Here is a 14,944-nt window from a genome sequence, read left to right on the forward strand (position 1 = left end):
ACTCATGTGGCCACAACTCCATATGAAAATGATGCGCCAAGTATTTTGATGGTTCTGGTATAGATAATTACAACCACTAAGAGTTTAATATGGCATCTTGTCCAGAGGACAGAGTTCTACAAAAATTAAATCCACATTTTCTTAGATATTTCACTTCAGTTTATTAAGTGTAAACATTTAAACGACACATCCTTCTAAATGAGACAGTGGACTTCTAGTATTTCATTTAATCTCTATATGTTTTATTAAGTATTTCAAAAACATCATGAATAACAATATAAGTATACCCTGTCAGAAAACAGGAGTCTTTTCTCACAGGCTGCACATGAGAAATATAACTTCATGTATGCAATATCTCTAGAATGACAGGAACCATCTTTGGAAAAAAATTGTACCCACCGGTGTATGCATTTGATATACTCAGAAACATCTTCATTGTTAACGTGCCATTTCCATGAGAATTTCATTTAATTTTGTGGCAGCACTGAAAATTTGCAAGTAGCTTAAGGCTTTAGACTTTACTCTTTACAATCTTCTTAGGAGTAACTCAGAAAAGAGCAACACACAGCTTCACATGCAGATCCAGCGCAGCAGCTCTGACATAAATGCTCAAAGCATGCAGCCTTTTGGTGGGTGCTCATCTGCTGACGGTTTTGATAGCATCCCAGGACCTAGAAGAGAGCTACTTCTGAGAGAAAACCTGACAGCATCTTCCTCCACAAGTGGCCTGGAAAACTGCCTGGAAATGGTTAGTTATCCTTTGAGTTTTAGAGTTCTGTTGTAGTTAAGGCCTCAGTAAATGCCAATAAAGGACAGAAATAGAAAGATTGGAGAGGAGACTCCAGTGCTAAACTGTGCTCCCCTATGAAGGCAAGGACACAAGTTGAGATCCCAGGGAAGCCACCTGAAAGTTTGGCATTGTGACTGTAAATAATACAAAATAAAAAAAAAAAGGAGGACAAAGGAACAGGACGAGACAGGGTGATCCCGTCTGTTGAAGGCCAGCTTCTGCACCACAGGGTGAACTAAAGAGGTGGATAGTTGGTGACTGGGGGGCCAGTACTGTGTAAATGGTGGCTGTGAGCCAGTACTGCTTGTAACTAGTGACTGACCACCCAGCAGACTTTCTGTTTTTGTTTTTTCCTGAGTGTAAAAAGATTGAATCTCCAGGCCGGAACTGATCGCAACCAATGGGGCTGCTCCTGATAGTAGCAAACAACTAGCGAAAAGGAGAGGAAAAGAAAGACCATACAAACACGACACAACACACACACACAAATACACACACACTTGGTGGATGAAGGCAGACAAGCTCAACATCCTCACTCATACACTTACACACACATACTTGTATACATACGTACATGCATACGTACGTACATACATATATACATACACATGTATTGCGTGGATGGAACAAAGCTAATGAGCAAGCTCCAACCATTTCACATGCACACACATACACATACATATTGGGTAGGTAGAGCAAATTCAATCGAGGAAGCACTAACCATATTATTTTTCCCTCAGGGCTTATATAGCCCAGAAAAAAGAATCTTTCAAGCAGTACAAAAATCACAGTGTTTAACATATGTGTGTGTGTGTGTGTGTGTGTGTGTGTGTGTGTATTCTACTTTAAATTCTCATGGTGTACATCTACTCATTATCATTTTCTATTAAATCATATCAGGAAGCTAAGGGCAAAATAGGTACAAGAAATTAATTACCACTTTTATCATCAGCCCATCTTCAGAAAGAGCTATGTATGCCAGTGCTAATTTAGACTCTTCTTCTTACTCCTCACCTCAAGAAGTCCCTAGCTCAAGAGGACCTAAAACCTCTGCTCAGATTTAGCCCATAGACTCAGTCTCTAAAGGCTTCCCTAGTAAAGGGAGCAGGGGCTGTCTCTGACATGAACTCAGAGGCTGGCTCTCTGCCCTTGGGGGATGCAGCCTTGCCGTGCCACAGAGAAGACAACCCTGCCAGTCCTGATGAGACCTGATAGTCTAGGGTGAGATAGAAGGGGAGGAGGACCTCCCCTATCCGTGGACTAGGGGAGGAGCATGGGAGGGAGAGAGGGATTGGGAGGACACTAAGAAGGGGGCCACAGCCTGGATACAAAGTAAAGAAATTGTAATAAATAATTAATAAAAAATTTAAAAACCAAAATTCCAAAAAGCAGTGTGCCTTCCTGAACTTCAAAATTTTTAAGATTTTTTCTACATCACAGCAAAACATCTTGATCTAACTTTCTAAAACTATTTAAATAAAATTAGGAGTTCAAAAGCTTTAGTTGATCTAAACGATATTATTTTATGAAAGTTCATCCTCATAACAATCTGCAGAAAAATTTGCCCAAAAGAGTGGGCTGTCCTCCAGGGAACACTCACACCAGACTATGGGCAGTGAGGGTCTCCTCATGCCAAATCACACCATGCCAGATACATGAGGACTATAGCAGTAACAAACACGAGAAGGCACAGCAGCAGCAAGAAGCACTCTGGAGACAAAGCCCTGTGCTTGTGCCTCACCTAGGTACACCCACAGAGGCTGATCAAAATGGCCGGCCATCTCCCAGAAGCTCTCCTGCCCCCTGCAGCAGCTCCTTTAGGGCATCTGCCAATTTCAGTCTCAGCCAAGCTAAGCTAGCCTTCAAAGGATTGTGAGCTCTAGATTCAGTATGAACTTATATATACATATAATAAACATATATATACATATATATATGTTATACATATATACATATATGTTTATTATATGTGTATATGTATATATACATATATATGTGTATATATATATATTAGCAGAAAAGAGAGGAAAAAATAGTGTAAGTAAGCTTTCCGCATAAATGCATGTCCTGTTGAGCACAACCCACCCCTCTCCATGCATATGTATCACACAGACCTACACCCACACGCACGCACACACACACACGGCAAAAGAAGGAGAAAACAAAATTAGAAATAAATTTCAAAAGTTTCTCACGTGCTTATTTTCATGAGACATCCTTTGCAAACTGTATAAAATACGTGTAAAGTTTTATACATTTATTGTGTATTTATTTATATATATTTATTTGAAATCTGCATGTAAATTACTTTTTAGGAAATGATTATTCCTGAACAGACACTTTTGCTCAGTTAGTAGAGGTCTTTGCTTTATGGCATGTATGTGTGTGCATCCAGACAGACACACACTAATTAAATCCATGACGCGTAGATTCATAAGTGCACAAACATAAATGAAAGTGATTATTCCTGCACATGACTCTGTGTGCTTTGACGTGCTTTGGCTTCTAGCTTGGCTGTGCACACATTTCACTTGGGCTTCCCATTTGAGCTCAACTCTGAGATGCTGGGTCCTATGGACTAGGCACAGTATTATTTTATTCTGTTTCTATTTAATTTTATTATTGCTCAATTACAAGTTATGTAACTGGCACAAGAAGAGGTGACTTTTAGGTTCTGTATATTGAGAATCATTTTCTGAACACTGGAAAAACACGTTTGGTTCTGAGAACTGAAGACCCTGTGTTTGTAAAGCACACTCTATACCAGCTAGGAATCTTAAGTGACTTAAAGATTAGAAATAACATTTAACTTTTTCTTTCAGATGTCACAAGAGTCCCAATAGAATTATAGCTAGAGAAGCAAATAAAGCAAGGTATGCTGTCAAAAGGTATGAATTTAAATAGCAGATTTATAAAAATAAATTTCAAATAGTAACTGGCTTTCTCTCCCTTTATCTTGTTAGATTAACTAGTCTTATTACAGATACTGAATAAAACATATAAAGCGTAAAAATTCAAAAGGAGGAATGTAACTTCCTCATTACTAATCATCTATAATTTTTTAAAAAATATCCCCAAAGTCTACATTTTTTGGAAAGAAACATGAAGACATTATTATCAAATCACAAGGTACCACCAAGTACATAATCAACAACACTGAAAAGTAGCAACACTCGGCCTGCAAATCACACAGACATTTCAATAATAACTTCAACTAATACTGGCCTCAATTCTCTAATCAAAGGACACAGGCTGACCAATCGACTCAAGAAACAAAATCCAACTATTTTCTATAGGAAAAAAAATGCATCTCAGCTTTAGAGATGGATGCTGCCTTGGTGTAAAAATTGAAAAAAGAAAAAAAAAAGTAATCTGATCAAATGGGACCATGTATCACTATATACATAGGAATGATAAATGTAAGATAGTGCATATGATTATACAATAATGGTTTAATTTTTACTTAAAATGATTGTCATAAGCATAACTATTATTTAGTTATTCAGTGAGTTTGATGAGCCTCTCTCTTCTGAAAGGCCCCTGATTACTAATTACAAAGGAATAGATACATGAGTTGACTATCAGCATTTCTGGCTATTTGGTGCATTTTCTACCCCCTTTCATATACCGCCACAGCACTGGAATCAAGAAGCAGACCATATCATGGCAACTCAGAGTCATTTTTAGTAATTAATAATTCTAAATAAGAGTCATATTTAGAAGTTATATCCCAAGAGTTAACCATTACCTAAGTTTTGCCATTAGGTGTGTTAGAGGAGACCTTACTTACATGTATCCTAGAACCCAAAATCTTCACATACTTAAGGCAATTTCATGAAAAGCATTAGCATACGAGAAATAAAGAATATCTGTTATCAGACCTTATATTCACTGTACCTAACTAACATCTATTTAGTTGACCTTTGTGAGGAAAGTAACTCTGACTGCCCTAAACTCACTAAGGAGAGCAGTGTGGCTTTGAACTCACAAAAATCTACTTGCCTCTGCTTCTTGACTGCTGGGATTAAAATTGTCCAACACCTCACCATGCCTGAGGATATTTTGATAGATTTCTTTATTTATTTGGTATTCCTTTAAAACTAACCCCATTTGTTTCTTGTCACTTGTTCTGGTACTTGCTTTTTCTGTATTATTTTTGCTTATATTTATGCTTCCCATTTGTTTGTTTGTTTGTTTTTAATATATTTGTTTGTTTGTAATATATTTATGTTGACTGAATACTTCTCTTTTTGCTGAGAAAATAGCAAAAGCACAAATGATTCCAGGATTTTATAGGCTTCCTAGTAAGGGGAGCAGGGACTGTCTCTGACATGAACTCAGTGGTTAGCTCTTTGACTTTCTTCCCTGGATGGGGGAGCAGCCTTGCCAGGCCACAGAGGAGGACAATGCAGCCTAGTCAATCTGATGAGACCAGATAGACCAGGGTCAGATGGAAGGGGAGGAGGACCTCTCTATCCGTGGACTTGGAGAGGGGCATAGGAGGAGATGAGGGAGGGAGGGTGGGCTCAGGAAGGAGGAGGGAGGGGACTATAGCTGGGATACAAAGTAAATGAACTGTAATTAATATAAAAAAATAAAAAAATAATTTAAAAAACTAGTCAAAATGCTACCTACTCCTTGAACTTGCATGTAATATCCTAGGAAAGATGATTGTTTTGATCTAAATGTTAAACTCATGCTTTTTGCTGGGCCTCTGTGAACATGTAGACAAACTAGCATTCCTTAACATAAGGACAATTTTTGGGGGTGTTTTAATACAGAATTTAAGGATTGCTACTATCTATTACAATTAGAAGAGATTATATTATGTTTAGTAAATGAACCCAGTAGTACAGGGTAAAAAATGACTTAATGAAAGAAGGGAAAATTTAAAAGAACAACAGTGGGTAGGGCAAAGACTTAATTTTTGAAATAGACTTGTAAGTTGAATTTCTGAAAAGCTATATACATATATGTTAAATAAGGACTTCAAGATACTGAAACTTATCTGTAAAGGAATATTAAACGTGTGTGATTGAATGATCCTAATAAATATTTTGCTTTTTTTGTCTTTACTGTAGGAACTGACAATCATCAAGATTCATATTGTAGATATTTATCAATTTGAAACAACTGGAAAATATTCTATAGCAGATAAAAATTCGGATTATCTTCTTTTACAAACCCCTTGTGACTGTGCGTGTGCGTGTATGTGCATGTGTGTAAGTCTGTCTGTATGTCTGTCTTTCCCTGTGTATCTTGATCAGTGTCAGTGTCGTATAGAGATGCAAGTGTTGCTGAATTATACGTATCTGTGACCCAGATAAGGTGTGCTTTCTCCTATATCTCCTTTCCAGCTCACTGATGTTTTTACAACAGACACTTGTGATAACCAATAGCTAGGCCTGGCTTGCAGCACACTTACAAGAGTTTCTGTAGTTGTCAGCATTCATACAGGGAAGATAGCTGGTTGAATCTACAATTAACTGGCTTTTAGATGATAAGAAAATACCTTAGGGACCACTCTCCTGAAATCAGGTTTAACATTTAAGTATCAGACATGTACACAGAACCCTACTGAAGTGGAGACCTGATAGTGAGATGCCATGGGAAAGACAGTCTACAGACATATTAAACAGATATAGTTTAGAAGAAAATATTCCTTAATAATAATAATACTGTTATTTTAAGTGAATATTTTACACATTTAAATGTAATGATAACTTTTCATTAAATGCTTCTTTAAAATCTATGTCATCTCCTACTTCATAATAATTATATTTTAGTATTGAGAGGCTATTTTACATTATATCTTATATGTGAGTCATAGAGTCATGGACATTCTCACATAGGTGGACCAACAAAAATCTATAATGGGTAAAGTAGAAGAAGCAAGAATTGTAGGTATGACAATCTTCACTAAAAATAACAACACTTAAATATTTTTCCAAAGTTATGTATTTTCAGTGTAGCTCACTTAAATTAGATAAAAATGCTTTATTAAATATTCCGGAATTCAGTATCGAAGCTGGTAAAATCAGTGGTCTTTCTTTCCTAAGAAATAAATTTTACATTTCACTGAACTGTTGAAACTCTGTACTCATGCTCTCCTGTACTATACAAGAATCTAAAGTCTCAGATAATCTTTTCAAAAGCTATCATCAGAATTCAGCTCTGTGCCAACCCTTCATACCTTTGCAGCTTCCATGTTAATAGTCAGAGTGCATTGTTTCTGTTCTTTTGTGGCTTGTTATGACCAGAGCTGATATATGTCCTCCCTTAAAATTCATAGTTTGTCTTACCTTCCAATGTATATAAAATAAAATGCTCTTCTCTGGTGAAAAAAAGTCATAGCTTGTACATTTTTTTACTTTAATTATTAAGTACATATCAAGTAAAAAAATACAATATTTATATTACAAGATACTATCTTCTTCCAAAACCCTTGACCACTGAAATGAAAGATGCCTAAGGAAAAATAACAGAACCCCAAAGAAACACAATTGTTTAAGAGAACAGAGTCCAAAACAAGCAAGAATATATAGTAAACTGAATCATATCACTATAAAGTGTCCAGACAATAGAGGAAAGTATATTAGATGTAAAGAACAAGGAATTCATAGATAAGGATATATAAAGTAACAAACCTTTGACAAAGAATGTGCTTATGGCTTGATTTAATTTACTATTTTGTTAGGAGAAAGAGCCAAAAATTTATTTTCTGTTAAAATTTTGTTACTGTTTATTAATTTGTTTTGAATAAATCGTTAATAATGTCTCCATGCCATGAACACCATGCATTCTAGTTCTTGCCTAAGTTACAAAGTGATGTTTGAGATGATTAAAAATATTTTAGAAAATATGACTGTTGAATTAAACGATGGTAGTTTTTAAACTAAAGTAAGAGTTTTATTGGGGACTATTAAGTAAATCTTTTTTCCAATAAATAATTATGTTTTATTACAGGAAAAAATAATAATCAGTTACTTAAGCAAGCAATCTAATCATAGTTCTGTGTGGCAGATATTTAAGATACAAAAAGAACCTACAGCTTCAGATTCTTATACATTAGAGAAGACTCAGTCACCCTGTGCACTTCATTATGCTCTGATCTTCATGTGGTTCACAAAGCTTATTTGGGGTACAGTTGGTTTCCAGCTGATGGTGCTATTTGAACTAATAGATTCTTTGGGTGGTTAAAGCCTAGTGGCAAGAATTGATGCTATTGGTAAGTGCTCTTTGAAGGTGGCATTGAGATTTCTGTCTGTATTCCTTTTAGTCCCCAGTTAAATGTGAGCATCCTTGCTCTGCCGTCTTCTTCTTCTTCTTCTTCTTCTTCTTCTTCTTCTTCTTCTTCTTCTTCTTCTTCTTCTTCTTCTTTTCCATCATTTTCTTGTTGATTCTTTGCCCCTCACAGGCCCCCAACAATAAAACCCCACAACAGTGACCTGAAACATCTGAGATTTTTTAGTCAATGTCACCCACTCCTCATTGCTAAGGTGGCTTTATCAGGCTTCTTTATACCAGAAGAAAGATGACTGGCTGATACAGGATTGTACCAATCTTGAAATTTAACATTGGCGAAAATAGTTCAGGACTTGATAGCATCATTTAAAGTCATTTCAGAATTTAATGTTAGTAAAAACTTTTATTTTCCTTACCCATGTCCCTCTCTATTTTTTATTTTTTCATTATTATTGTTTATTAATAATAATTATTATCATTTATTACAATTTATTCACTTTGTATTCCTGCTGTAACCTCCTTTTGTATCGTTTCTGAGTCCCACCCTTCCTCCGTCTTTCCCCCAAGTTTCCTTCCCTAGTACACTGATAGGAGAGGTCTTCTTCCTTACTCTCTGACCCTAGCCTATCAAGTCTCATCAGGACTGTCTGGATCCTCTTTCTCTTTGTCCTAGTAAAGCCACTTCTCCAGGGAGAGTTGATGGAACTTGCAGGCAACCAAGTTCATTCCAGTGACTGCCCATGCTCCATTTACTGGGGAACCCCCATGGAGACTGAGCTGCTTATAGGCTACATCTGAGCAGGGGGTGTAGTTCTTCTCCATGCCTGATTTAGCATTCCTACAGGACCACCTAAGCCCAGATTTTTTGGCTCTGTTAATCTCCTTGTAGAGCTCCTGTCCCCTCCTGGTCTTTCTATCTCCTCCTCCTCCCATGAGATTCCCTGTATTCTGCCCAAAGTTTGGCTATGAGTCTCAGCATCTGCTTTACTACCCTGATGGGTAGAGTCTCTCAGAGGACCCTGTGGAAGGCTCCTGTCCTGCTCTCTCTCTTCTCCTACTTCTGATGTCTATCCTGTTTGCCCTTCTGAATGAGGATTAAGCCTCTTCCCTAGGGTTCTTCGTATTGCTTAGCTTCTTTAGGACTATAGATTTTAGTATGTTTATCCTGTATTACATAGCTAATATCCACTTATAAGTGAGTATATACTGTGTGTGTCTTTCTGCTTCTGGGTAACCCTACTCAGAATCATCTTTTCTAGTTCCTATCATTTGCCTGCAAGTTTCATGATTTCCTGGTTTTAATAGCTGAGTAATATTCCATTGTGTAACTGTACCATAATTTCTTTATCCATTTCTCAGTTGAGAGACATCTAGGTTGTTTCCAGATTCTGGCTATTATGAATAAAGCAGCTATGACCATAGTTGAGAAAATATCCTTGTTGTATGGTTGAGCACCTTTCGGATATATGCCCAGAAGTGGTATAGCTGGATCTTGAGGTAGCACTATTTCTAATTTTCTGGAAAAGCACCAGTTTGATTTCCAAAGTGTCGGGGGGGGGGGCGTCTAGCGATGATTCAGTGGTTAAGAGCATGGACTGTTCTTCCAAAGGAACTGATTTCAATTCTCAGTACCCACTTAGTGGCTCACAACCATCTTTTACTTCAATCCTAAGGGATCTGACAACTTCCTTAGTGGGTGTTGAATGTATATGGTGCCCGGTCATACAGGCAGGTACAACATCCATTCAAAAATACATCTTTTATTATCATTATTTTAAATATTTTCTTTTTTAAGACAACACTAATAGAATTTATTGGGTTAAAAATACAAATACATAATAAAAATACAAATGCATAATAAATACACATTTTAAAAACACAAACATCACATGGAAAAAGAGCATGTGCTGTTTCCTGTTGTCTTTGTCCTTGCACTACTGAGACAGGTAGAAATCAGCAGAAGGGACAAAACACAAATATACTTTGAAATCTTAAAAAATCTGTTAAAGGTGTGCTTTAATGCTTAAAACAAATTTTCCATAAAACACAATAGAAAAATAAGCCACGAGGCCAAACTATGTACAAAGTAGGATTGGATTGTGTTCTAACTAAAACTAGGGGAGGGGCAGGGGGATGAGGGAGGCTGAGTGGGACTGAGAATAGATGAGGGAGGGGTCTGTAATCAGGATGCAATCTGAATAAGTTTTAAAAAAAATAATAAAAATAAATTAAAAACAAAAGAGAAGAATGAGCAATCCTAGGTACTTGAGCTGCTGAGATGCACAAGGGCAGTTCTAAAGAAGCACACATCACCTCAAATAGTCATTAGTGGAGGATAAAGCATTTTCTAAAGAGTCTATGTGTCCCCATGCAAAGATGAATAAACTCTGTCCCATGGGTTAGGAAAACAAAGGGGGCAGAGAGAATATGAAGGCACAGATGCCAAACCTTCTTTAGTTTAGTCATCCATCAACTATCTAAACTTAGGTAGAACAGTCAGTATTTATGACAAAGATTATGTTCACATTTCTATGAAGTAACCTAGGCAACTGTTAGCTTGAGACAGACATCAAAAAGGTTATCTTACAGAAAAGCTAGTAGAAGCTAACAGTGCATTGTCCTGCTATGAAATTTTAGAAGTCCGAGCCTTTAACCCAAGGGTAAGAGAATCTTCTACTCCAACAGGTAGTCTTGACATTTGAGTTGCCTGGGGAAAAGTGCACACAGTCTCACTAAAGTCAGTGCCTCTGGCAGCTGCTTTGATATTTAAATCTCAGCAGAGAGACTGCTTTTACCGGACCTTCTCTAAAGGCAAGGTAGAATTTGCAAGTCCATCTCCTTTTGTTTGTGACAGCAGGTAGGATAGCTTGTGAGGGTCACACCTCTTCCTCAGGCTCCTTGTGCAAATTAACCATTGTTCTGAGAGGTTTCTACTCTGGCTCAGAAACTCTACAATAAAAAGGCAGGCCGCCAGTTACCGCAGAAGAAGGCTGAAGATGATGCTCCAAGCATCCTGTCTCAACTCTTGTGTAAACAGGACACAAATAAAGCAACTAGATACAATGTCGTGCAATGGGAGGAGCCAGAGGACAGGAAAGAGGGGAGGAGCTAGAGAAGAGGGTTGGAGGCAGAGACGGGAGACTTGCTGCTGGCACTGCTTGCTGCAGCAGCCTGCCTTTTGCTGTGGCTGTCGAGTCTGGACCTTTAAAAAGTTTTCTGTGTGCTGTGTGTTTATTTTATTAATTTTAATCCTCACTCCCAACTCAAGAACCGTTCGACTTTGCTGACTGACGCCGGCACACTAAGGACATTTTGTGGGAAGTGATTTTTTTTTTCTTTTTTTTTTACCGTGGAAGCACTTACCCCTTAATTTAGTCCTTTTTATACCCACCGTGAAGTCCTGTTTTAAATATTTTTCTATCAGTGCTTTTAGATAGTATATCTTTCCAATAGTTATCATTACATGTACACTACATGTTCACATACACGGATTTATCAGCATAACTGAATTTTACATTACCACCAGAGGAAAATTTGAAAAATAATTGTTAGAATGTATTGTTGGAATGCATTCTTTGGCCATTTTGCAGAGGCTCTATCAGTCTTTGCTGGAAAATTCAGAAGCGCTACCCTTGTAGAAACTGATACATGTTGTAAAGGTTAATTTTGATTGGTCACTTGACTAGACTGAAAAATTACTCAGGAATCAGTCAGGCACACCTCTTGGTATGCTCTTAAGACCATCCGAAGAAGAAGGGTTTCACCTACTGACTAGATTAATAACTTGATGAACTCTTGGTATGATGACATTGCTGAGAAATGGAGAATTGAATTCAGAGACACGAACTATTCAGAGGACATAGGTAATGGATGATTTCTTTTTCTACTATGGTATTCTGGAAAAAATACTGTCCTACTCCTATTTTGTCTGCTTCATATCTACACACTTATTTTTAGACACGGGCTGGAAAGTTGAGCTCCACGTTTACATCTACTGGCATAATGTTCTGCGTAATCTAAAGGACAATCATTGTAGCAAAGATCATGGACTGAAATCATTGAAGTATTTGTGGAAAATAACTCCTTCCTGAAGTTGTTTCTGTCAAGTTTCTTGCCAAAACAATGAGAAAATACCCAAACTCATGGCATATTCTATCCTGCCTCCATGAAATGTATGCTATTACAATTTAGCACAACCTAGACTATATTTTTCAAATTTTCTGAACTCATATTCATGACACAGTCTTTATAATCAGTCATCATGCAGAAGTCTGCAAAATAAGTAGTCTGTTAAATCATTGGATTGTGGTAAAATGATACAGAGAAACACCAGCAAATGTATCATTCCAGAGCCTTTGGTCATTGTACAGACAGGAAATAGAGAAGGCTTTCCTTCCAAGACTCTTCTCCAGCAGGTTTTTTATTTTTCCAGTTCATAGTGCTTGATCTTCCATGTATTTCATTTAGATAGGTTTACACTCACTGCATGCTGATACTTTTTGTAGTCAGTGGTTGTGTCCAGGTAGAACATAATTTTAACAAGCTAAACATTCTTTTTTTTTTTTTTATGTCTACAGGCACTTTTACTAGAATGTATGTCTATATGTGTATGTTCTCAATGCCTCAGAGGCAAAAGGTTATTGGATCCATGGAACTGGAACAACAGATGTTTTTAAGCTACTATGTGGGTCTTAGGAATCAAATTTATGCTCACTAAAAGAATATTCAGTGACTTTGGGTAGGTGTGACTTTAAACTTTTCTGGGATGGATTCATATGAGAAGTAGTGGCTTAAAGCAGAGTGCCTAATCTGGGAGCTGTCTATTATAATTATACTCTTTTTTAAAATAAAAATTTTAAATTTATTAAATTTATTCACTTTGAATCCAAGCTGTAGCCCCACCCTCGTCCCCTCCCAATCCTACCTTTCCTTCCTCCCTCATCTCCTCCCATGCCCCTTTCCCAGTCCACTGATAGGGGAGTTCTTCCTCCCTTTCCATCTGACCCTAGCCTATTGGGTCTCATCAAGACTGTCTCAAAGTTTAAGAGCACTGGCTATACTTACTAAGGTCCTGAGTTCAATTCCCGGCAATCACATGGTGGCTCACAACCACCTATAATGAGATCTGGTGATCTCTTCTGGCATGCAGGCACACATGCAAGCAGAATGCTGTATAAAAATAATAAACAAACAAATAAACAATAAAAAGTACAGTTATACTCTTAAAACATGAATTGTGAAATGTTGAATTTACAAACACTAGTCTGCATTTTCTTCAGTGTAGGATCTGAGCAAATCACTGCTGTTTTAATTGTTCTTTACAGTTTTTTCAATGAGATAAGCTCCTGTGCCTTACCAACTGGCTGGGCTTTAGCTTTAATACATGTTAGGTGAATTTAGATAAGAATATTATTTGAAACTCGAGAATTTTGAACAGTTGCACTGATACTAACCATCACTAGTGTGGACACTAGTTCTACTGTTTCTTTGATCTAGATTTTGTTTCTAATGTCACATTCTTTGTCTAGCTAAGACATCCAATTAAGTAAATAATTGTGTATCACTCTCTTGTTTTTCTGGTGAATAATCACAATGAAATGATAACTGAAGCAAATCTTGCCTCACTGCAGTTTTTCCAGCACTGTTCTGAGTCAAGGGAGTGAGCATCAGTGGCTGTCTCAATGAAAATTCTCCAGGGATTTACTCACTGTCCAGCATGAGCCACATGCTAGAGAGGATTCTCAAGTTCTTGATAATTTACTATTATACCATTTCTATATTATTTAAGTCTTCATTTATTTCAGTCATATTATGTTAGAGAAGGTAGGGAATAATCATGTGAGTCAAAGAGTCATGCTGAAACCAGAATAGGATTTATTGTCACACACAATGTTTAGGAAAGTAAAGTATCTCTAACAAAAAGAAACTATTGCTTTGCTTATGGTTTGTAAAACTGTGTTGTGATGATCTATAAAAGAGATCAAGAATTGTGAAGAATAACTGCACTGTTCTTGTTTTGTACAGTTACTGTCTCCTTAAAGGTTAAATTATTTACAATGTTTAACTATGTTAAAATTATATAAAAAATATAAAACCATCTTGACTTTTAAGCAATACCGCATATTTTGTCTAAATTTAGCATGCCGGAGGAGAGTTTACAATTCAACTTAAGTTTACAAATGAAAGAAGGAAAAAAGGTTGGAATTTATGGGAACTACTATCAAGTGAATGATGACTGTAGTAACAGAAATAAACCGATCCACATTGAGAGAAACAAAGTTGTTCCTTGGTTAAATAAAAAAAGATTTCTATGTGACATTTATCACAACTTTCTGCTTCCACCATAAGAAACACTTGAAAGAATTGTGCATTCCAGGAAAAGGACATTGGTACCTTTACAGTGATCTTCAATGAGATTTTCAGAAACCATTCTAAATAAAAGCGTTAGATGTCATAGCTTAGTTTCTTTACCTTTGCTGTGTCAAAATATCCTGGAAATAAAAGCCACTTAAGGGAGAAAGATTTTATCCTGACCCACAGTTCAAAACTGCAGTCCATCATGATAGAAAGGTCAGAGGGATGGCCACAACAAGAACACAAGAACGCAGAGAAATGATTTCCAGATTACGAGTTGTATTTAGCTTGTTCTCTTTAGTTTACACTGGACCCTGGCCAGTGAGTGATCCCACCCACAGATAAGATAAGTCTTTACACATTGATTGATGGATTCATTACAGGCATTGCCACTGGCAAATAATCCTTTATACAATGTGACCAAAAGCTTGTCTTGTACGTGTCTCACCACGGAAACTTGACAATTAATAACCATCACAATATGTCATGGAAAATACCCACCAAGAGATGCAGGATTGTTTGAAGATGGATAGAAGCCTCTGAGCTGAGACTGAG

The 14,944-nt window shown here is 37.0% G+C and overlaps 1 protein-coding gene across 1 annotated transcript in view; it reads left to right on the top strand.

Moving 5' to 3' along the window:
- LOC110541090 (ankyrin repeat domain-containing protein 26-like) overlaps positions 1-14,944 on the top strand; it is a 194,165-nt gene that overhangs the window by 168,409 nt on the left and 10,812 nt on the right. Inside the window, 2 exon segments of the mRNA XM_060371561.1 lie at positions 541-671; positions 674-748. Coding sequence (XP_060227544.1) covers positions 541-671; positions 674-748 — 206 coding nt within the window.

This window comes from Meriones unguiculatus, chromosome 18 (assembly GCF_030254825.1).
Source record: "Meriones unguiculatus strain TT.TT164.6M chromosome 18, Bangor_MerUng_6.1, whole genome shotgun sequence".
NCBI classification, from domain to species: domain Eukaryota; kingdom Metazoa; phylum Chordata; class Mammalia; order Rodentia; family Muridae; genus Meriones; species Meriones unguiculatus.